Raw genomic sequence first — 24,270 nt, forward strand, 5'->3', positions numbered from 1 at the left:
CCTGTGTCCTCCACCGCACTCTTTTGTTGCAGGCAGGTACTTTGCCCTTAAGCCACACTGCCAATCTACACCATTGTAGATGAGTGCAGCTGAAGTTCGTTACTGTGTAAATGTTTTTTTAAGAGATTTGTCTATGATCATGAGTCCATTCGTCTTCTCTGCCTTCTCCCTGCAAAGACAAGACCAGTGCAGGACTATCATCTGCTAATATCAGAGGAATGAGATTTAAAATAAAGCAACTCAAAATAATATGAAACTCCAAAATTATAGCTTAGTGGACAACAGGGTGAACATACTTGCTTAGTTTATGGAGTAGCTCTTCGGGATTCCCAACACATGAAGTAAATAATAGAAAGTTCTCTGGGTGTCATGTGCCTCTGCTCAGCCAATCAGAAGTCAGGATTATTTTGTGTAATAATAGAGTTTTCTTTGCAGAGAAGCTGTTGAGTAGGTAGGACTTACAGGACCAAGTGGTGGTTTCAGTGCTCTTAATTGTAGAAGAGAAAATTGGTCTGGTGGGCCTAACTTTTCACAGTATGAATTCTTACTTTAGAATGGTGTCACCTTATCTTTTTAGTTACAGGTTTTAAAATGTCACTAGCACTCTGAAGGCAACATTGAAGATTGCTTTTACTTTTGATGAGATAATTTAACGGGCTATGAAAATGCCAGGAATTTTATGAAAATGTCTTCAAGGTTTTCATCGCCATCTCTACCAGTGTTCCTCTCACCAGAGCCAGCTGACTTAGGCTCTCTGACAAGGGCTTCTTGTTCACTAAATGAACTGGACAATATTTCCCACCTTTTGAGGAAAATAGCAACCGATATCAATGAAATTAAAGGAATGAAAGCAGCTATTTTGACAGTGGAAGCAAATCTTTTTGATTTGAATGTTAGAGTGTCCCAAAATGAAGCAAAAATTTCATCTTTAGAGGTTAAAATGAATGAATATTTAACATCAACATCTGAATGCAGCAGACAGTTGGAAGATTTTGAAGAGAGAATAGAGTTTGAGTCGCAGTCAAAGACTACTGATGTAAAAATAATTGGCTTCCTAACCAATGTTGAGAAAGGTAAACTGTTTTAGGGGCTGATCCTTTGAACTTTGCACACAGTGACTAGCTGTGGTGTAAAGGCAGCTCAGCGTAGACAAGGAAGCTGTGGCTTTCCTTGCTTGGGACTCTGTACAGTTGAACCTGGGTCTAGAGTTTTGGCAGAGCTCTAATGTATTTTGATTGTTTTAAGGTATAGGAGACTGAATGTAGTACGTCTCACATGCTAGGCTAGGCAAGAACTCAACCAGTTAAAACCCTCTTAACAATTTTTTGGGGAACCAGCTGTGTTGGCACATCTTTAATATCAGCAGCACTCAGGAGGTAGACACAGGTAGAGCTCTGTGAGTCCAAAGTTAAACTGATCCATGTAACAGAGTTCCAGGCTAGCAAGGCCTACATAATGAGACTCTGTCTCCAAAAACAGAGGGGTAACAGGGTATTTTGTTTTGGGTTAGAGTTTGGTTAAGTTAACCCTTGATGGTTTCATATGTGTGATCCTTCTGCCTCATCCTCTCAATGCCACACCGTTCCTGGCTTAGGATGATGATTTGAAAAAAAAAAAAAAATGGATGGGCTTTGAGATAAACTTGAGAGGAAATGATTCTCTTTCAAGTACTTCTGTGGTGGTATTCTGCTGTAAAACTTCAGTTTTATCACTGGTTCTGTAACTTATAACATGTTAGTATGTTGACCAACAGAAATATAGCTTAAAGCAGATCTCTGATTTAAGGTCTATTCTCCATGATTATTTTTGCCATGGTAATTGTCAAAGGAATTTTTGCGCATCTGTCTGGAGAACAAAAATACCTTGAAAAGAAGAGCTGGTGAAATGTTAACCTTGGTATACCTTTTAAGTCTTTCAATGATGTACTTGGCAAGGCCTCACCATCTTGTTTGCGTTGTGTAAGCAAAGCCTGTCCTTGCGGAGCCACATATACTAGATACCCTAAGACTAGCAAGCAGGTGACTTACCGAGATTTCAGTATTTGGACCCATACCAGTTCCATCTCCACATACTGTAGTTTGATGCTTTTGTTCTAAATTAGAAATTAGGTACTAAATACCTGTGATTAAGCACAGTGGGAATTACAGTTACAGTAAAATGTGACATGCCTTTTCATAATTTAAGTAGTTTGGAAGGATAGACAATCAGTTCATTGGGTTTTGTTTTACCATATGGATATTAATATTAGTATGGGGCTCAAGAGATGGTACTGTGGTTTAGAGCACTGGCTGATCTTCAAGAAGACCTGGCTTCAACTCCCAGCTTGCAACTGTGTGTAGCTCCAGTTCCAGGGGTCTGACACCATCTCTTGGCCTCTATGGGTATCAGGCACACATACAGTGAACTTAAGTGCTTCAAAACATGGAAAATAAAAAATAAATGTTAAAAAATAATTTTAGAATGATGCTAATGTGAGGACTACATGGCTGTGACATTGTCACTGTTGGTCACCAGGGTTGACTCAGCTCATTTTACTTACTAGGCAGGTGTACCTTTCTTCACTGCTCCACTGTGCATCTTTTCCAAGGCTGCATATTTAGTTGAGCAGCCTTACCTGATAGAGCCCACCTGCTAAAACCCTCTAAACAAGTGCTTGAGAATAGTAGTGTGAGTTTGTATTATGAACAGAATGTTAGAAATGAATTTTAAGTACCCCGTCAACTTAAAAAATAGATATTTATAGATCTAAATGGTTATATCAACAGTTCTCAACCTGTGGGTCATGACCCTTTTCAGGGTCAAACAACCCTTTCGAGTCATATAAGACCATTAGAAAATACATATTTATATTACAGTTCATAAAAGTAGCAAAATTACACTTTGAGATGTAGCAACAAAAATAATTTTATAGTTGAGGGTCACCACAACATGAACTGTATTAAAGGGCCACAGCCTTAGGAAGGTTGAGAGCCATTGATTTACATTTGCACCATGTCACTTGGTGACAGGACATTCTCCTTAGGTGATGTCATCGTTGGGCAAAGAGTCTACTTTGAGAAACTGAGGTAGCTACATTATGACGGGATACAGTGAGCTGCTGCTGAGCAGCTGAGCGTTATTATGAAGCTCGTGGGCAAGCTGATGTGTAGCCTGTAAGGCTCTGGTTGCAGAATTCTGAATGTCATGCATGGTCCCTTGTTTGCATTTGTTCAAGCCATTTTTTTTTTTCAGGAATTTCATGATAGGGTAATTATGGAGTATATTTTGGTTTTGGTTTAAATTCTCATGTGTTTTGCTATTTCCAAAGGTTGGGAGGTTGTGGGGAAAGGGAAGCAGTGTGGGCTAAGTAGTAGTGCTAAGAGTTGAGGAAGAGACTCCATGCCTGCTGTGTAGTCAGTTGTCATCATCTAAAGGACCAGCTCCTGTTTATTCACGCTTTCCTTTTATTTCTGCTGCATTTTCTTCAATCCAAGAAGACTGGCTGCCTCACATGTGGGAACCAGGAGGGACTTTGTTGCCATTTTTGATTTAACAAAAACCCAGCATTTTGTTTAACAGAAGAGATAGACGAGAAGACCATAGAAATAGCATATTATGTTACAGAAGCTTCATTTGTAAGAATGTCAAATAAGTTCATAGGTTTATTTCTGTAAAACAAATGTCAATATTTGTATAAAGCTTAGTGAAGTTTTAAAACTTACATTCTAGGAACTCAACAGAGGCAATTGTTATCCCGACTGCAAATTGATCCAGTAACGGTAGACACAATGGAGCTGAGTCAAGGTGGGTAGTGTTTCCCTTATCACCGAAATGTGGCCGTCTTCTGTTGTCATTCCCATTCCTTACCTCATTTGGTGTGCTGTGCTGTGTCTCTTAGATCCTGCCCTAAGGCAACACAATTAGATGGAGAGAAATACTTTAGGGCCAGGATGTAAGATCTGCATTTCCTTCATGTATGGTGGTCTCACCTCATTCATAAGCTGTCTTTTCCCCATCCTTTCCTCCTTGGCTTTTAGCTGTTCACTTTCCTGCTGTGAGCACCTAGAGTCCCTATTCCACCTTTACCCTATGTTGCTCATGACCGGTCATGGAAGCTTGTGTCCCTAGCTCACCTTCTCCTGTCTCTGCTCTATTTCCAGAGCACCTTCAGCATCCCCTCAGCACCAGTTCAGCCTACCCAGTGTATTGGCCTCACTTTACAATCTTACTCTCAGGGACCACTAACCACTTGTTCTAAAGCTTCTCTGAAGTGTTCTGCACAACCCACATACACGTTAGTTACACAGGCTGCCTCAGGCCTGGAGTGGGGTACTTATTTTTATCTGTGTCTTTGGTTCCCCAAATCTCTGCCAGTCCACATTCAGTAAATTCAGGAAACAATTTGGATACCTGAAACTTTTTTTTTTTTTGACAGTTTTATTCTGTGGGCTCAAGCTGACCTCCAACTTGCTGTCCATCTGTTTTCTCATCCAAGTGCTGGGATTACTAGTATGTGCCACCCTACCTAACACTTCTATTCTTTTGTTTCCCAGGAATCTGCCCTTTGTTGGAAGCTCTGGTCCTTGACTTCTGTCTCTGCTTTCTGCCTCCTAAATCATCCACCCCTCCAACTCCACAGTCAGTGTCTCCCTAGTTCTCTGTCTCAGCATGTGCTTTTGTTCTCAAAGGTTGGCCTCTGTCTATAGCCTAGGTCCTACCCATCTGAATGGGATGGTGTTGCTCCTCCTGCCTTCTGCCTATTGAGTGTTAAGACGCTGCAGCCTTGTGTACAGCCAAGGGTAGTGCCGAAGTCTGTGCCTTGTACCCACTTCATCAGCTGTGGTGCATTCTTTTTCTGTTCCTGTTTTTACCTTCATTCCCAGGTCACTTGAAGCATTAAGTAGTTCTTTTGAGGCTTATGAGTGAGCACAGTCTTTATTCTGTCAGATTTTTTATTTCTGAGAACAATCTTTCTTCATGTTCCTTTGATTTTTTTTTAACATACTGATTTTGTTTCATGTGTGTAATAATTTTTTATTTTCTTTGAGGATGTCAAAAGTGGTTTTGACATTTTCCTTTTCCCTTGGTCTTATTTTCTCTGAGCTGTTGGTTTTGACTTTTATGATAGTGATTTTCCGTTCCTTGATTATCTGTTTTAAAAGAGGATCAGTAAAACGTTGAGTGATATTCTGGATTCCTGATTTAGGACATGTGTGATTGGACTTTTATCTTTTGTTATGGGTTCTGTGTGGAGAACGGTTTGTCAGTCTATGGGGGCACCCTGAGTATTAATGCCAGTTAAGTATCCTTAGTCTGGTCATCTGTGCCAATAAAGGTCTTCCAAACGGTCTTGGTTGTCAGAGCTCAGATAGCTGGGTCCGTAGGAGGGCCGTGCAGGAATTAATCCCCATTACTTCTTATACAGTGTTTGCCTATAGAATTATGTGAGCATTGCTGGCATTTTTGCAACTTACTGAGTCTAAAGCCTCCCTTTCCAAGGGACAGAATCTATAACATGGGTAAAGGTTTTCAGAGCACTGCTGTTGGTTATAGAACTGGATGGCTTATCTCTGAATCTCCAGCAGTGATGGACAAGAGAATACATACCTGGTCATTTTCAAGTCTTCACTGCAGTGATAGGGAGTGGGTGTGGTAAGATTCCAAACAGAGAAAATGGGCACATGGACTTAGGCTTCAGAAATTACTTTTGAAGTAAGTCCGGTAGCATGGCTTGTTTTTAAAGCTCTTCCCAAGGTCCCTCTGTTGCTGGTCCTCAATCTTTGGAGAATATTGTAGTCTAAATTAGATTGCTTTGTTATTGTCTTAGAATCAGTTTCTGCACCTGTTTTTGCTTTTTTACTTTGAAAACATGATTGTTCCTTTGCAATTGTTTTCCTTATGGACATACACCTTTTTGTTTAAAAAGCAAAACCTTCATTGCCATTTTTTTAATGGCTTCAGAAATATCGAGAAAGTGAGTGCTTGAGCTCAGCCCAGGTCTCTACCCAGACAAACTATTACTACTCCCCTCTATGCAGGGATTCCCTGTCACTTAGGACTATAACTAAGCTGAGGTAGGCATGTAGACTAGGGTATATATAGGTACATACTTCTAGTTTCTTTTTCTGTCTGTGTTTGTGTGGCATGCATGTGGCACGCGCATGCGCGCGCGCGCGCGCGCGCGTGTGTGTGTGTGTGTGTGTGTGTGTGTGTGTGTGTGTGTGTGTGTGTGTGTGTGTTTGCATGCGCATGTGGAGGCTTAAAGTTGATGTTAGGAATCATCTTCCCTCATTCTTCCACCTTACTTAGGGTGTTATTGCTGTGCGTAGACACCAAGACCAATGTAAGTTTTATAAAGGACAACACTTCACTGGGGCTGGCTTACAGGTTCAGAGGTTCAGCCCATCATCATCATGGCGGGAGCATGGCAGGAGCAGCTGAGTTCTACACCTTCACCTGAAGGAAGCCAGGAGCAGACTCACATCCTCAGGCAGCTAGGAGGAGGGTCAACAAGGCCACACCTTCTAATAGTGCCACTCACTGGGCCAAGCATATGCAAACCATCACACTACTCATTGAGGCAGGGTTTCAGTTAAACCCAGAGCTTGCTAATACGGCTAGTTGTACTCTGGGATTCCTATCTTCGTGGATCACCAGTCGCACTGGATACATACATGGGTTCTGGGTATCCAAGCTAGCAAGCACTCCAGCCACTGAGCAATCTCCCTGGCCTGAAACCTGGACTCGGTACACCTTTCCCTAAACTTGGGAGCCTGTGACAGTTTCATCCTGTGGTTCTTTCAGCCTTTTATCCTTTTGTTCTCATTGCCTTTCATTCTCCTTTTCCAACCTTTCTTCCTGGCTGCTCCCTAAATGGCTAGCTTTACCTGTGTTTTCCTGTCAACATTATTTTTGTCTGTTCTGTGCCTTGCCATGGTATGAACTAGAGAGAGTAGCTATGTCCCAGAAAGTTTAGAGTGCTAGGAGGGAATGCAGCATTTCTTAGACCAAATTCTGGGCTCTGTTCTAGGTAGCTAGGTACTCAGTCATTGAAGAGCTTTCAGGACATGGGAAGAAAACTGAGTCAGCTTTTTTCTGGGGTGTGGTTTGGGGGGTTGGGAGCCCGGGCTGTCCAGCAGCAGTAGATGACAGTTAAAGTGTGTGTATGTGAGTTCCAGTGCAAACTGTAAATGAAATTCGGTGACTTCAAAATAAACAGGAAGTCAAATAAGCACTGAGCTGTCCCTAATCCTTGTGCTTTTACCTCTCTTCTTACCAGATGTCAAATTTTCAAATCCTTCCTTCTAAAGGTTTTCAAACTAAATAAATCTAAAGTTGAAAATTTCCTATTGGTTGCCCCTCCCTGGACTTTGTACTTCACCTCTTTCCTCTCTAGTTTGCCTTCCCTGCCTGTGGTTGTAGCGGCCCCCTGTGGAGCTCTGGTGGTTGATGGGAGTGTAGAGCATGTACTTTTCCTTTCTCGTGTGTCAGAGGGATGAAGGGAAGAAATTATATTTTTATTAACTTATTTGAGAGGAGGTCTTACTTTGTAGGCCTGGCTGACCTGGGACTCAACTTCGTAGATCAGGGTATTCTTGGATTTAAACATCTCGGCCTCTATCCCGAGTGCTGGGATTAAAGGTGTTATAACCACACCCAGCATGGGAGGAAGATGTTTTAATTTTGTTTTTCTAGAAACCTGTTGATTGTGTTTCTACCCTTCTTAGGAATCTCTTAACGATTTCTAGACCAGAATCCAAAATATTTAGGCATGTGATCCATCCTTCATTTTTTTGGTCTTTCTCACCATTCCCTGTCATATCATCACATGCATCTTTTGAGCCATTCCTCATTTCTCACCTTTTCTCAATGTTCTGTGACGTCTCCTTCCTTGCTCCCTGTGTTTTCTTTGCCTACATTGGCTCTCTGACTCTCTGCTCTCCTCTTAGGAATTCCTTTAGCACTCATTTTACATATTTGACTTCAGCTGACATTTCAGCTGGAGAAGGTACCTGTATTCCACCAGCACCTCTTCATTCCCTTTCTGGGCCTTGCTTTTTTAGAATTGTATGTGTCTAATTTTCTTTTCCTTTTATCTGTGTACCCAGCACAGTCCTTAGTTGCACAGTAAATATCAGTGAATTAATAGCCTGAATTCTGGTCTATTTATTTGTTGGCTTTAAAAGAAACAGTTAACTTCTATCAGTTGTTCGCATACGGATAGGTTGTCATAACCACTCGGAGCTCAGTTCTTGTTACATTTTGTGAAGTAGACAGCCTGTAGATGCTGTAGACGTCTTGAGCTTGTGGTGGCTTGCATTGAAGGTTAGTGACACTTTCGTCTTAAAATTCCCTTTCAAAATAGTTTTCTGTGTATACCTGGTTAGAAATCATGCTGACTGAATTCTTAATAGGCAGTGTTTCCTATAAGTATTACTGTGAAAAATGAACAGAACTCATTTCAGAAAAGTAATTCAACAGTTTTTGAATCATAATTTTAGCAAACATTAAGATTCTTAAATTCTTTCTGATTTTGAAAAAAAAAAAGTAATTGTTGTCCTTTTACTGTGTTTTAATATTCCAACAGATGTGATATAGGAAAACCCTTCTCTGCTGTAGGCAAAGGAAGGCATTTGTAATATACCACTTGAGGAAAGGACATCTCTGAAGAGGTGTTTGGAATAGAATTACAAATAGAATTACTATCCCTGAGTAGAATTAGTAATGATTTTCTTTAAAAGTAGTTATAATTATATAAAGGATTGACATTCTTCTCACTTGTATGATTTTGAGAATAAAAGGTATATTCAGAAGTAAACATTTATGGCCAATTTTTTTGGCTCAGATTACTATGACATGGAATCCATGGTCCATGCAGACACAAGATCATTTATTCTGAAGAAGCCAAAGCTGTCTGAGGAAATAGTAGTGACACCAAACCAGGATTCGGGGATGAAGACTGCAGATGCCCTTCGGGTCCTTTCAGGACACCTTATGCAGACACGGTAGATGGTTTCTTTTTCTTGTGTAGCTACTGTGTGTGACTGTAGTGCAGGTCAGCTCTTAGCTCCCAGCTTCCCTGTCCCTAGCTCTCTCACTGCTAGGCCATCAATAGTTAGCCAAATTCAGCTCTCAGAAATTCGAGTTCATCTTTTTTATTCAGAAATGCATTAAATAGAAATATAAGCTGAGTATAATTTAATTACATTGATAAAAGGGGTGTAGTGTTCTGTTGTGTTTTAAAGGTACACCCAAAGAATTGAACTTTAAAAGCTGGGTAACCCAAATCAGGAAATCCTTCTGCAAGGTGTTAAGAGCTAAGGCTTGTGTGGTTCCTTCCTAAGAAAACAGAGTGTTCAGCAAAGAAACGTGTACAGATGATAAAATTATGTAAAAATAAAGGTGCTGGCCAGGATGCTCTGAGCACTCATTCTAATTGTTCTGTGGTTTGTTTTGGTTTGTTTTGGTTTATTTCCATGTTGATCTTATAAGGATCGAATGGACAATGGAGAGTCTAAGTTGAGAGGATATTGTCATTATCAGTAAGTCAAGGCTAGAAGGTCACTGTGATGCTGCTGCAATTGCTGGCCATGGCCGTTGTGTACTAGGAGTCTATGCATGCTGTAGCAGGACGTCATTCTAAGCCTCTTAGTGAGCCCAGTGCAAAGCAAAGGAGGAACAGTTCTGCTGAGGAGGACTTTAGGAGGTTCAGCATCTTGTGTGTGTTTCCCTAATTCTATGGTATTTTTTATCTGTCTGGCAGAGATCTTGTACAACCAGATAAACCTGCAAGTCCCAAGTTTATAGTGACGCTGGATGGTGTCCCCAGCCCCCCAGGATACATGTCAGATCAAGAGGAGGAGATGTGCTTTGAAGGAATGAAACCCGTAAACCAAACTTCAGCCTCAAACAAGGGACTCAGAGGCCTCCTCCACCCACAGCAGTTGCATTTGCTGAGCAGGCAGCTTGAGGACCCAGATGGTAGCTTTTCCAACGGTGTGTTGAGAGCTCAGACTCTGCCTTCTCAGTCCACTGTCCTTGAGAACAGAGTCTTGGCCTGTGATATCTTGAGTGAATATTGGTTTGAGGCCTCACTTATATTTCTGTCTAGTAGCCTGTTTTCTTCTGTCATACAAAGCCACCAGTTCAATTTCATCCTCTCTCTGTGCTTGTTTCACAGGGTATTCTGTGATGCTAGTGCTAAAGTGAAGTCCAGTTAGTGTGATGCAAAATACCTTTTTTATTGTGTTGCCAAAGGATGAACTATCATTCTTCATGCATTTACCAGCGACAACCTCTCATAGTTAACTTGAGAGAAAATGGGTTTTGATTTTGGTGTTTCTCATACCGTAGTAGGATCTCCTTGGAAGGGATTTCTTACCTAGTTTGGCAGGACACTTTGGAAGTATCAGAGAGACCTCATGTGGCATTTCATGCTGAGAAGTGCTCAGAGGAACTCAGTTCACATAGTGCCTGCCTTAGGAGCCAGTTGTGTTTCCACTGCTCCTCACCTCACAGACACCAGTGCTGGGGTGACCACTGGTCCTTTATTTTCATTTTTTTATTTATATTTATGTGAGCATTTTGCCTGCATATGTGAATGTGTAGCAGTGCACACGTGCCTGCTGCTGTGTCAGATCCCCTGCAGATACAGTTACATGAAGCTCTGAGCTACCACATGGGTGCTGGGAACCGAACCTGGGTCCTCTGCCAGAGCAGCCAGTACTCACAGCCATTGAGCCATCTCTCCAGCTCCACCAATACTTTTCATTTCCAATTTAGATGGTAATTAACTCTCTCCTAAGCAAGAGAGTTAATTACCAACTTTTAATAATGAACAGATTCAAGGAAAAAACAGTAAATTTTCAAATGTTTCCTAAGTAATCATTTTCTTTGCAGAGACTTAAAAAATACATTGATAAATTTTTCTTTATCCACTAAAAATATAGTAAACTAGAATGGATGAGTCCATGAGCAAGAAACACTTGTGAAAGGCTCTTCCTGCTTTGAGTCTACCATGGGGATATATAGTCTTGGTTGTGGAAGGAGTTGCAGTTGTGACCTTAGGTAAAGCAAAAGTTTTAAGGTAAAAACTGCAATAGGCGTACACATTTCCTAACTCGGCATGCTTTGTCTAAAATTAGGAAAGCTTGGTGTCACTGCTCTCAGTAGTCAGTCTGATAGCTTAACACTCAGCTCTGGTAAGACCCATTTCCATTTAAAGGTAAGTTTCCACGCTAGGCCTTGTTGGTATATGGGAAGAAGCAGTGACTGGGTAACATGCCAGTCATGGTTATGCCTATTTTGTGAGTAATGTGGCCACTGTGGAGACGGCTGGGACAAGTAGAGCACTTCTAGGAGTGGGGCTGAACTCTGTAGCAGTGAGAACATGCTGCTGTACACATCCTGGAAGGTGTCTTCGCCTAGTGCAAGCAGGGAGTTGAAGTTTCTCATCTTTGGGTCGGTTATTTGGTGGTGGTGTTTGAGGATCTACGTTAACACACCTCTACTGAACATCATATGGCAGCACGATACAGCTTTCAATACAAATTGAATTTGCCTCTGGAAATTCATATTTGAAGAGTTTTATCATATATGAAGTAAAATGTCAGCATAGGAAAACAGGAGCCATGACTATATATTGTTTCACGTGTTTTTCACTAAGAGAAAGTTGCCTTGTAACATATTCTTCATTATTAATAATAATATTATTTTGAGCAGCCACTTCATTTTTCTGGCTGCATTGCTGTTTGGAATCCAGTCCTTTTTTGTTCTAGGTAATGATGTGTATGTCAGTCTTGTATATGCAGCAGTGGGGCAGTTTCCTCTATAGTGATGGGACAAAGATCTGCTAAGAGTGAGTGTGCAAGGTTCCCCTCCCAATGCTGTTGGGTTTTCTTTAGAAATTTTCAAGGAACTTTTACATTCTACATCTAAAATAAGTTACTTTTTATTTTTCTTATTTTGTTGCATAGGAGACCAAGCCTTTTGGATTCAGAGTAAGCATTCACTGCTGGACTGACTGCTAGTCCTGCTCTTTTAAAGTAGCATAGGAATTTGTATCAGGCATACATACCATGGCCATTACTGAGGTTCCTGTGTGCCCCACATGATGCTCTTTGTGCCAGCTCTCCTGTATGGAGGGCAGACATTGGGTCACTAGAGCACAAACATTGCCTTCTTTATATAATCCGATTCTGAACAAGGTGAGTTTCAGGGATGTTAGATTTTTGCCCAAGATGTCTAGATGAGCTATTAATATGCAAAGCCAGATCTGACTTACCAGAGCTTGGACACCTTGCTGTGTATAGCCAAGTGAAGGTTGGCTTCATAAACAGTGAAACCTACCAATCTGTCTCAGATCAAAAGGCATTGGATTATGGCCTTCACGTATAACTTTATTTGGCATAGATTAGTTTCATGTAGATGTCATAGGAAAGGTTAGAGGTCCCCATTCTCCTGTGTAACAGTACTTAGCATTGTGATTGGACATACTGAGTGCAGACAGTGAACTCCATGGGTGAGGCTTATTTCCAGGTCATAGTCCCAGTCTTGTCTACTTCTGTCACGCAGCGTCTTTCACTCAACCAGACTTCAGTCTTGTTGCTACAAAACCTTCTCTATTATTCTACCCCCATTCCCAAGCCCATAGGCAGTGTCATTTGCTGGCCCATCTGATATAAATCTGTTTTCCCCTTAGATGTCAAGGTGAGTTTAGTGCCCAGACCTTTACTATACTTTAACGATTAGGAATCCTTTCTTATTTGAACACTTGTCTTTTGGCTGGAACATAAAAATTACTCACATTCTTTATCAGCTGTATTTTCAGCTTCATTTTTAAATTTGGCATCTTTCACTTTTGTATTTCAGTTCTGAAGTGAGACTGAAATTTACTTGGGGCTTTATGACAACTCTGGTCTTCTTTCTGCTATCCTTTAGGTTCCATTACTAGGATTGGCCATATATTATTTGGTGTTATTTTGCAGGGCTACAAACATTAAAGAATATAAAATTTTGAGACTCGGGTTCGGGGCAGATTATTGAATAGACCTTGTACTGAAATCTTAATGAACAAAATGGTCTTAATTCCTCTTTGAAGCCGAGATGACTGACCTGAGTGTGGCACAGAAACCAGAAAAACTCCTGGAGCGCTGCAAGTACTGGCCTGCTTGTAAAAATGGGGATGAGTGTGTGTACCATCACCCCATTTCACCTTGCAAGTGAGTAACAATATCCAGTGGTTATTTCCATAGCAGTCTCTACATCTGACAACCTCTCCTACAACTCTCTCTCTACAGCGGTGGCTGTAGAGAGGTTTTATCAGTAAACACGATAGTTGATACATAACCGTGCCTGGAGCTCTTTGATCCTGAAATATCTGGGTCCCTTGGCACATCATATGTTGTAACTATACAGTTAGTATATGTTTGTTCACAGATATCTATTTTATTTAGATTGGAAATAAATTGAGTTATGTGAGTAATGGAAAAATATTCTAGATGTGGGTTAGTTTTCCTTACCAACTGTTTGATTTAATGTAGTGAATTTTGTGAGATCATTTTTGGGTGTCTTGTTTTGTTGGTTCTATGACTGGACTATATCCATGTTTTCACTATAAGTACATGTAGTAGCATAATTAAATATGTAAAAACTATAAGTATGAATCTTACAGTATAGTGCCTAGATCATGAAATATGCTTATTGTTTTAAAATTTAAAATTTGGACATTTGGAGCTATGAGTCAGTGGTTGAGCACTGTCTGCTTTTCCAGGGCACCCAGGTACAATTTCCAGTACCCGCATTGCAGTTCCCACAACTGACTCCAGTTCCAGGGACTTGAACATCCTCACGCAGACATACATGCAAGCAAAGCATCAGTGCACACACACAAAATTATAAAAGGAAGAAAAGTGAAATCTAGGATTATCATCAATTTTGACATTCTGTTAAACTAGAATGATTCAGTCTAATTTATAATGTCTTGCCTTGAGTTGCAACATGTTAGACTTCCTTCAGATCTGAAATACATTTGTGTTCTCTTTTGGTATTTAGCTTCATGTAACAAATGCCCCCGCCCTACTCCTCATCCCCACCACTGAGGACTGAAGCCCGAGTTTCATATGTGTCAGGGAACTATGATCCTAGTCCATTACTACTACTGTGTGTGTATGAGAGACAGGCAGACTAGATGGCACATGTGTGTAGGTGCCTACAGAGGCCAGTAGAGGGCATTGAATCAATCCCCTGAAGCTGGAGGTGCAGGCAGTTAATAGTAGCCACACCGTGTACTGAACTCAGGTCCTCTAGAAGAGCAGCAAGTGCTTGTAAAACCTGAGCTATCTTTCCAGCCATGCATGTTGTTTGTGACATCCCTCTCAAAAGAAAAAACATAAAACAAAAGCAAAACAAACAAACAAACAAAAAAACCCTACTAGTCATTGAGATGCTAAATCTAAATGACTGTCTTTGTTTTGTAGAGCCTTTCCCAACTGTAAATTTGCTGAGAAATGTTTGTTTGTGCATCCAAATTGTAAATATGACGCAAAGTGTACTAAAGCAGATTGTCCCTTCACTCACATGAGTAGAAGAGGTCCAGTACTGACTCCAAAACCAGGTTAGTAACTTTGTGCACTCTTGTAACTGGGTCAAAAACTTAGAACATGACATTTTCTGACTCTATGAAACAACAATAGTTTTAGAAATGATTTTAGCATTTAAAGAACAAATTGCCTTACAGAACTGTGCTATATTTTATCTTCACTGATAAAACTTGTTCTGAATTAAATGGTCCTGACCTCTTTACAAATGCCAGTAGACTGCATTAAAAAATGATGTTGCCAAATAGATTGAGCATTGTTCATTCCGATTCTTGTCAGCAGTGTCGTCACCAGCGCCATCTTCTAATGGCCAGCTCTGCCGTTACTTCCCTGCCTGTAAGAAAATGGAGTGTCCCTTCTACCACCCCAAACACTGTAGGTTTAATACCCAGTGTACAAGACCAGACTGTACGTTTTATCACCCCACTATTACTGTGCCACCAAGACATGCCTTGAAATGGATTCGACCTCAAACCAGGTGAGGATTTAGGTTAGTTTTTAAAACTCTAATGTTAGAATTACATCCTACTGTCTACATTGTTTAGGTGATAAGCACACAAATCTGAGGGAAATTGAATTTTGTTTCTTCCCCTGTTCCTTTAAAATTAATTTAAAAAATCCCTTAGCAAAAATGATTTACTGCACAAACCAAATTTATCCAGTGATGACTTTTTCCACCACATAATCTCCAGATGGGTTCTGATTTTGTGGCACTAATTATTGAAACCAGAGCCTAATGCATACTGGGCAGCCTCTAGCTCCAGCCTTCAGCCTGACTAAAACTTGAGAGAATAAACAGTACAAATGTAACGCCAAGGCCAGCTGGATTGTCTGTGTGTACTGAACACACCAATTAGTCTCAAGTCAGGGACGAGGAGACTGCTTGGTCTCTAAAGTGCTTGCCTCACAAGCTTGAGGATCTGAAATTTGAACCCCAGAACCCATGTAAAAATGTGGGGCATCTTAGTATGTATTCTTAGTATGTTGCCAGAGCTGGCAAGGCAGATCCTTGGGGTCTGCTGGCCAGCCACTCCAACCCTCTTGTTGAGTTCCTGGCCAATGAGAGTCCCTGAATTTAAAAGGGTGCTAGGTAGTCTGGCATTTGAAGTTGACCTCTGGGTTCCACATGTTTGCTCACACATACATTAAAAAAAAAAAGGAATCCCCAGTCAAGTTTTCTTAGACTGAAGTTGTCGGAATTTTTTACTGTGGCCTAGAAGTTAAATTGCATAATTTACTACCTTTTATCTGCTTTACATAATTGAATTATTTAAAGACAAAACTTCTTAACTAATGTATAGTATTTATATGCAAAGCAGTTAATTTAAAAAATTTTGGTTTTATTCAGTGAATGATGCCCTAGTCCTACCTGGCAGAAGATCATGCAGTTTGAAAGCTTCCGTCTTCTGATGAGAGATGTTCTACAGAACTTGTCACGTCTTTGAAATTTAGAATATATTGCTTTCATAATATGAATTTTACTGCCCAACTGAAGTGTCTAATTTTTCAAATTTGTAAGTTTATTAAGTGGTTTCAACCTTTTTTGTTTGTTCGTTTTGACTATGAAAAAGACAGTTTAAAGAAAAGCCAATTCTATTAAACACTGCGGCATGTTTGTACATTGCTGTTGAACATCATTTTTGGTAATGGTGCTGCAGCTTAGGGCTGTGGTGCTGTGGGAGGGCCAGTGTCCTCAGAACTGAAGCACTTTTTACTTTCCCCAAAGATAATGCAGTGTCTGTAACCCAGCGTGGAAACAGTGGCCAGACTTTGAAACTGAGGCAGCTTTGGAACAACTAGTTTAAATTTTCTTTTTAATGTCTGAATGAATTTGCTCCGAGAAGAATAATACAGACTTTTAATTTTGAGTGCTACTTTGGTAGAGTGGACTGAGGTCCCGTGCCTTTCTGAAAGTAAGTAGTGACATGGTCATATAGGGTAAACATAGTTGGAATGACAATGCAAAAATGGATGAACAATTCTTTGAAATGCTCCCATTTACTATTAGCTTATAATTTTTAAATAGTTTTGGAGGGACTACATTATCACAAAATTATACAAAAAGTTTTACAGGCATATGTACAGGAAGTATCAGAAAACAGACTTTGAACTCACAAGAATAAAAATATACATATATATTCCCATATTCTGAAAAATATTGTCAGAAATAACTCCACAGAAAATATACTTATGTTACTACTAAAGATCATTCTTGAAATGTAGAAGTTGAGATTTAAGTGGTATATTTTAAATGACAGAACTATATAATTGCAGAGATAGTAAGGGTAAACTTCACAATAGGATGAACCTTGGCCTACTGTATTATGGAGTTTTATGTGTGGTTTTGAAACTGTTAAGGCAAGATGTGTCATGTTTTAGAATTAAATAACAGACAACTGATTTCAAAAACTTGTTTTAAAAATTAAAGTGTAAAAGGTGGTTAGCAAAGGGGATAATAAAAGTTCAAACATTTTGAGGACCAAATTTAACTGTTAAGATACAATAAAGTCACATCTATAAAAGTCTGTGTTTAACAATGTGAAGCCAGCCTTCTACTGTGGTCATTGCCTTTCCATTGAAAGATAAAAGTATTAGCTAGTTATTCAACCATTTGATAAGCTGGCCTTGACCATGCTCACCCCAGAGGGTCAAGATCAGAAACAGCAGAGAAAGAAGGGTCTAAAGCTGCTTACTGCATAGATTCAAGTGGAATGGTGAATCTTCATTCTGTGAGTGCATTGAATGTAAGGTGTTCATTGCAGCTTTGCTTCTCAGCTGAAGAATTTTGTTTGAAATTGTGTGAATTTCTGGAACTAGGCCTTTAATTATCACTTTCGAAAAGAATATGTATAGATGTTTCCAGTAAAGAACCAGAAACGGGGAATAAGAGCTTAGATGGTTTAGCTTTTTATAAGGAAATAACGTGACAACCTAATTGTTTTCTGTTATTAAACAGTGACTGGAAACACATTTTAAAAGGTTTGTTTTTGAAGGTAGGGTCTCATGTACTGCAGGTTAGCCTCAGATTCACTATGGAGCCATGAATGATTTTGGATTTGAGTCTATGCTTGCACCTGGGATTGTAGACATGCCCCATTTATATGTAGTGCTAGAGGTTGACTCCAGGGCTTTACGAATGCTAGGTGAGCACTGAGCTGTATGTGCCCTAACCCTAATGGTTTGTTTAATTATACGAGTTATAGACAAGCTTACTCTAACCCTAAAGCAGTTACTACTTGTTTTAAATGAAACACTATAAGGAGTCTTCCAGAGAGAAGTAGGCATGAAGGATGGTGATGCAGAGCACTGGAGTAGACTGTGTGCTGTGGCATGCAATTACATAGGAAACAAGTGGGACCACAATAGCTGGTGGCAGTCTTGGGCTAGAAATTCTCATACTGCTGGAACGCACCATAATTTTCTGGGTTTAAAAACTAGAGGGCAGGTTCTCTGACTCGGTAACTTTTCCACAGTTGGTGACTAATCCACAGGTGGCCAGATGATGACTACTTAAAAGTTAGCCTGACCCCCTGGTCTTTAGTCACAGAACTGACCATTGCAGTGACAAAAGACCTGACTTACCAGGCTGGCCACTTTGAAAGACAGAAATAGTGGAAGATATTTTTACTTTATGGTTTACTTGTTTAACATTACAGACTTCTACAGAATTAAAAATATTCTGTAACTAGAAGCTGACAAACTGTCCAGAGGGAAAACCCTAGAACTATATACGATGCTTAAATTTGAAGTATTCTTTTATAGGAATTCTTTAATTTATTGACTGCCATTTTATATAATACAAGTGCGTTCTAAAACTTGGCCAAATTTAGACAGACCATTCAATGTGAGCATTGGAAAAAATTATCATAAGCTTTAAGTTTCTTGCAATTTCTTCATCAGCCTTCAGCTTTAAAACCAACCATGCTCCAAGCACTGCTTAGACAAAACTTCTTTGATGCGATATGTTCATTTCTTGTTTTAATAGTCACAATATTTTTAGCCATAGAAAACATAACAAACCAAACAGGGTTCCAGAAGCCTGAGGGGGTGGGAATCTATGCTACAACAGTAACTCGCATTAAAATAAAAGTGGAAACAGTAGAGCATCCTCAGTGTCTTCACATGTAGAAAAATAAATCTTTATGCAGCAGTCTACTGGATTTTTCATCTTGAGGAAACTTAGCCAGCCTAAACAGCAAAATCTTAAACAGGAAGTCCCAGTCTTTGGCAGCATTAAAGTGGAAGGACTCTGACTGAGTTCTTCAGATGAACCTGGAGTCAGTCATTTTGGAAAATAGCCTTATAGGGTGGCATACATCTAATTAATTTTTCTCAATATAAAACTATAAATTTTTATGCCCAGTATTATTAGTATATGAATTTAATGCTTTTGTTTACACAATAAACAAATGTTTGTTAGTTAGATCATACCTTTAAATATGCAGTATTATCTTTCAGTTAAGTGTTCTCACTATCACAGAACCTTAAGAAAGCTGTACACTTGGAAATGAAGTTCATTGTATCATTTTCTTATTAATGAGGCCATAATTGTGATTCATAATTTTATAGAGATGGCTTCTAAACACAAAAATTGACAGCTCAAAGTGAAAATATAGTACTCATGTACTGCTGACTTTGGATCTATTCCTTAATTCAGGCTATAAGAAGTGTCCTTTGCAGAGGGTACTTTATTAATGAATGGGAAACATTTACCAGGAAAGCTTATATAGGTTCCCTTAAGAAAAATCTTTGTGGGGTTGGGGATTTAGCTCAGTGGTAGAGCGCTTGCCTAGCAAGTGCAAGGCCCTGAGTTCGGTCCCCAGCTCCGAAAAAAAAAATTGGAAACAGATTAGGGCGATGGTTGGGTATTTCTTTCCTTGTACAAGGATGAAATATTTCATTGAACAAACCTTAATAAGAAATATTAGAGGTGAGATTAAGTTGGTTTTTTGTTTGTTTGTTTGTTTGTTTGTTTGTTTAAAGACTGCTGTACCCTAAAAATCTCCTGGGCAAGTCTGCCATTCCACACCCCTCAGTAAGAGGAGGAGGTTGGCTTTACCAAATGCTCAGTCATTCCTTGTAGTGTAATTATCTGGCAGTGTGTGGACTATGGGTTGGTACGCACAGCAAGCATTTTGAACTGTCTGCTGCTGTGTGGATGATTCTGGACATCCCTCCCTGTCACAGTCTTCAGTTAGCACCACTTGACCACACAGTTTGGTTTTGGTTTTTCCGACGTGGAACTGCTCTCTTGAGGTGAGATTTGTTTAGTCTTCTCAGCATCGTAACTTTCAATGAGGCGTGTGTACACATTTCCAGACAAGCAAGCTGCAATCAGAAAAAAGTGAAAGGAGTTTCATCACATTCTAGATTTTTAGAAGATTTTGCCAACTACATCTATAATAACTCCTTTTGGTCTTGTATGAGGTTAATGGCTTTGAAGTTACTAGTTATCTTCTGACAAATGCTAGCTGTGTTCATTGCCACATCTATATAGAGTTATTAAGTCTTTACTAGTACCAGGTCCTCATGCTCTTCCTGGGCTGACAAAGTACTGACCTGCAGTCATCGCCTCCAGCACTGACAACATGTCGATCACCACTGGTAAATCGAATATTTGTCACATGAGGGGAATGACCCAAGAACCTCTTGTGTTTTGCCTAAAGTGGAAACAGACAAAGCTCCCTTAGCAGTTACCTATACAAAAACTCCAATAACAAACTGTGATTCATCACCAGAGTGGGGATTATTGTAAAGTTTACAGGTCTGCATACAACATGGACTATCTTCTTTTCTGTGAAGGATGTGGGGTGGGTGTTGGAATCTGTAATTGATTATAGATTTGATTCATAAAAGTTCATTAGAACTTTCCTACGAGTTTCCAAAGACTATGGGGAAGGTTTGGGTTTTTTGTTTGCTTTTTTTGTTTTGTTTTGGTTTGGTTTGGTTTGGATTTTTGGTTTTTTTGAGACAGGGTCTTAACTATTAGGCTATCCTTGAATTTAGAAATCCACCTGCCTGCCTTGCCCCTCTGCTTCACCTCTCCTGTGCTGGGATCAAAGGTGAGTACCACCATGCCAAACCTGAAAGATCTGTTTCTAGTAGATTTTACTTTGGGTATTAAGGAAGTTTGAAGAAACCCTTAGAAATAAAAATTGCAGTATTTTCATGTTAGAACCGCAATGTTATAAAATACGTGGTTGAAAAAAGGGTGACTCATTTAAAATTCAACTAAAGTAATACAAAATGCTAAAAAGACTTACAAATTTTTCTGGGCATGGAAAGTCATATAATTTAACCATGCCAAAGTCATCTCCTGTCACAAGGCTGATTCCTGAGTGAGACACACAGGCACAGGTGACATCTGCCTTCTCAGCATGTCTGGACCAGATTCCCATAACTTCATCACCTAGAATACTAGATAGAGGGAAAACAAATGCACTATAGATAGCATAAACAGTTTAATCACTAAACAAACTGTATTGCTCTGCCTTCCCAGTGCTAGGTTAAAGGTGTACATCAGTGTTGGCAGTTAAGTAAAAATGCCTTGAAGTCTTCAAGGTCATTACACGTTCTTTTCAAGAACTTGTTGAGCCGTGGAAACTGACTGATAAGAGTATAGGACACTGTTGAGTCAGAAGGGGTCCCAGAATCTGCATGCCATTGTTCTCTAAGAATTTGAGATAGGATGACAAACTCATGTGTCCCCTTGTAGAGTTCAAAAATAAGGCTAACCTACGTTTAGTTTTTGGGTTTGTTTTTGTTTGTTTGTTTTTGTTTTTGAGCTGGTCTTGCCATATATCCCTGAGTAGCCTCAGTTTCATTATGTAAATCAAGCCTGCCTAGAACCTGAAACAACTCTCTCTGCCTCCCACATGCTAGGACAACAAAATTTGAGCCACAATGCCTAAGGCTGTGTTTTCCTGCTTTCTGCTCAAACATGTTGGTGATAGAAAAGCACTCTGCTACTGAGCTTCCTCCCTAGCCAACATTTTCCAACTTTCTAACAAACCTCAAAAGTTGTTTACCTAGTCCAGGTAGCCCACGTGATCCTGTCAATGGCAGCATGATCCACAAGGTGTTTTCCTGAAGGCACTTCATAGACATGCCGTTTATAGCAGCCACTAGAAACCTGTCCTCAAAAACGAGAGGAAGCATTTATTAGACAAAGGCAAAGTACTACCAGCAGACACAGTTTTGTGTGTTATCATGAGAATGCAAAACCATAGTAAAACAATAGGAAAGGAGATGCAGGTGAGCATGGCACATATAGAATGAGCAGTACCAAGGTCTAACACAGCAAAAAAGGCTAGTATCTGGGGCTACTCCTGAATGATGAGTTGGTATCACTTGCACAAAATCTTTTCTAATGGGTATGATAACTATATACATAACCTATAATATGTATATATGTATGTGTATGTATATATATATGTAGTAAAGTTTATCTTCACAAAGAATGAGATACAGAATACAGAAAACATCTACGAGTTGAGTGCTATATTGCTTGGGGCATTCAGTGTGTTCACTAAGGAAGTGTACACACTGGATGCAGTACTGATGTCCTACCTGGAGATGTCTGCTATCTGCAGAGAAGTCCATCTGAATGACAAAGCTTGGAATGTCTTTGCAGTAGCTGATTCTGTTAAGGGTGGGACCCAATGTCAGGTCATAAAAGTCCACCGAGTTCTCACTGGAACCCACTGCCAAATACCGGGAATCTGGACTAAATCTGAACACATAAAATGTAAAAAGAAGGTGTTAGAGCCCATGAAGTTGTATGCTTGTTTTTAAGATCGGAGACTTAACCCTAGCAACTAAAAATCTATTTCTGTTTGATAGAACTTTAAGTTACCTAGAAGGTAACTGATCAAGCATGCAGATTTTTATTTGCCCATTAACATTTAGTACATTTAGTAAAGGTTTTTACATTCTGACTATGTATTAAGTGTTTCTTCCAACTCTAAGTTTAAAATAACTTTCTGTTTTGATATCTTTTTGTTATTTTGAGTTTCTCTGAGTAATACTTCCTGGCTGGCCTACAGTGTGTTCCATAGACCATGCTAACCTCAAAATTAGAGGTCCATCTGTCTCTGCTTCCCAAGTGCAGGGATTAAAGGTGTGTACCACTATGACTAGCTTCAAAAAGACTGTAAAAATTAAAATCCCAGAATTCCTAAGTTAATATACTACATAAGACAGGAAAATGATGTCTTAATATCCAAATAGCCAGATTAGCTCACTTGGGTTGTCAGGGTGAAATGACGACTTCAAGCTGGAGGAGTATTTGTTAAAAGTTAAAATACAAATGTTCTTCCCTGTCAGTTATGAGAAGCAGTAGGAGTTAAAAATGTCCCATAAGTCCTGTTGCATGTAGAGACATGTAAGGGTGAAGGAAAGTCACTGTTAAAAGTTTTATATGCTTGGCTGGGGATTTAGCTCAGTGGTAGAGCGCTTACCTAGGAAGCACAAGGCCCTGGGTTCGGTCCCCAGCTCCGAAAAAAAAAAAAAAAGAACCCCCCCAAAAAAAAGTTTTATATGCTTAAGTTCTTAAGATGTATAAAAGGGTTTTACAGCTGAAAACACCCATTTTTAAGAGACCCGAACCCAATAATCTTATCAATTTGTACAGTGTTTTGAAAGGGTAGCTACTACAAAAACCAGTTTAAGCCCCAAGAAACAAAGGATAAAGAAAGGGAGGGTTAAAGGCCACAGAGACCACGCCGCAGATAAAGGCATGGCTAGGAAGCCTGACATGCTGAGTTCAGAATGTGCTGGGACAGAATGTGGTAGAAAGAGAACCAACTTGTGCAAGTTGTCCTCTGACTTTCGCTTGGGCACCCTGTGGCATGTGCATACCTACATAGTTATTGTATGTATATACATGTTCATACAATAAATGTAATCTTTCAAAGAAGGCTTGGTTAATTTTAATTCTGGGAAATAGATATTCAGAGGGTATTGGCTAAATGAATGAACCAGGAATGCAGATTCAGGGAAGGCCTATGGGGAGGAAGGCCGTGGTTGATCTGTGAAGCCTCTTTAACCTTGGTTTTCAAACTTCTTAATGGCTGCTGGATCTCTTGTATCAGTACAAAATAGTTCTCAGCACAGCGAGTTTACTGCACATGTCTAATACTTGGTATCATAAGATATCATAAGTGATTTTTAATTTAGCAAGGAGAATTAATATAGCCACACCAGCATGCAGCTGATGAACAGGCACTAGGGATGTAGCTCAAGAAACAGAGCATTTGCCTCAAAGGCATGAGGCCACACTGCAAAAATGAGGTATTAGGGGGTTGGGGATTTAGCTCAGTGGTAGAGCGCTTGCCTAGGAAGCGCAAGGCCCTGGGTTCGGTCCCCAGCTCCGGAAAAAAAAAAAAAATGAGGTATTAGCCTGTCCCCGTAATCTGGATGTATGAGCAAGTTTTTAAATATTCACAGTGGTCACTGTAAAAATCAACTAGAAAATCTATTCCATTTGTTGACTAACCTGATATCATGGATTGCACATCGCCTGTCTCTCTTCTTTCCCCATATTTTTAGAGAACTCACAAGTAATATAATAAATTCTCCATTTTTCATTCCAATAGCCACCATGTCGCCTTCGGGGCTGTAACATACTGTCCGAGCAGCATGTCCCAAATTCACTTTGTTTAGCATCTTCTGCATAAGAACCAAGAGTCACAGG

At 39.8% G+C, this 24,270-nt stretch overlaps 2 protein-coding genes across 22 annotated transcripts in view; one reads left to right on the forward strand and one right to left on the reverse strand.

Annotated features, from left to right (window-relative positions):
- Positions 1-17,119, forward strand: part of Zc3h14 (zinc finger CCCH type containing 14) — a 37,728-nt gene extending 20,609 nt beyond the window's left edge. For 2 of the 14 annotated variants that reach the window (NM_001434217.1, NM_001033951.2), the window contains 7 exons: positions 3,709-3,783; positions 8,825-8,984; positions 9,743-9,975; positions 13,079-13,199; positions 14,457-14,593; positions 14,856-15,054; positions 15,925-17,119. In NM_001434217.1, coding sequence (NP_001421146.1) covers positions 3,709-3,783; positions 8,825-8,984; positions 9,743-9,975; positions 13,079-13,199; positions 14,457-14,593; positions 14,856-15,054; positions 15,925-15,931 — 932 coding nt within the window. In that variant the 3' untranslated portion in view covers positions 15,932-17,119. Of the gene's footprint in view, positions 1-438; positions 1,074-3,708; positions 3,784-8,824; positions 8,985-9,742; positions 9,976-13,078; positions 13,200-14,456; positions 14,594-14,855; positions 15,055-15,924 lie in introns of those variants that run through there. The other 12 variants (NM_001434218.1, NM_001434216.1, NR_197767.1 and 9 more) reach the window with 8 other exon arrangements.
- The window catches only part of Eml5 (EMAP like 5), a 131,754-nt gene continuing 123,857 nt past the window's right edge, over positions 16,374-24,270 (reverse strand). For 4 of the 8 annotated variants that reach the window (XR_015622080.1, XR_015622079.1, XM_087554157.1 and 1 more), the window contains exons 37-42: positions 24,073-24,245; positions 22,146-22,308; positions 21,605-21,708; positions 20,840-20,993; positions 20,136-20,236; positions 18,542-19,904 (exon numbers count right to left, since the gene is read on the reverse strand). Coding sequence is in view for 4 of the 8 variants with exons in the window: in XM_087554157.1 (XP_087410283.1) it covers positions 19,868-19,904; positions 20,136-20,236; positions 20,840-20,993; positions 21,605-21,708; positions 22,146-22,308; positions 24,073-24,245 (732 nt within the window). In the remaining 4 variants the exon portion in view is untranslated. 8 annotated transcript variants of the gene reach the window in all.

The sequence above is a fragment of the Rattus norvegicus genome, chromosome 6 (genome assembly GCF_021556685.1).
Source record: "Rattus norvegicus strain SHRSP/BbbUtx chromosome 6, alternate assembly SHRSP_T2T, whole genome shotgun sequence".
Lineage (NCBI taxonomy): Eukaryota > Metazoa > Chordata > Mammalia > Rodentia > Muridae > Rattus > Rattus norvegicus.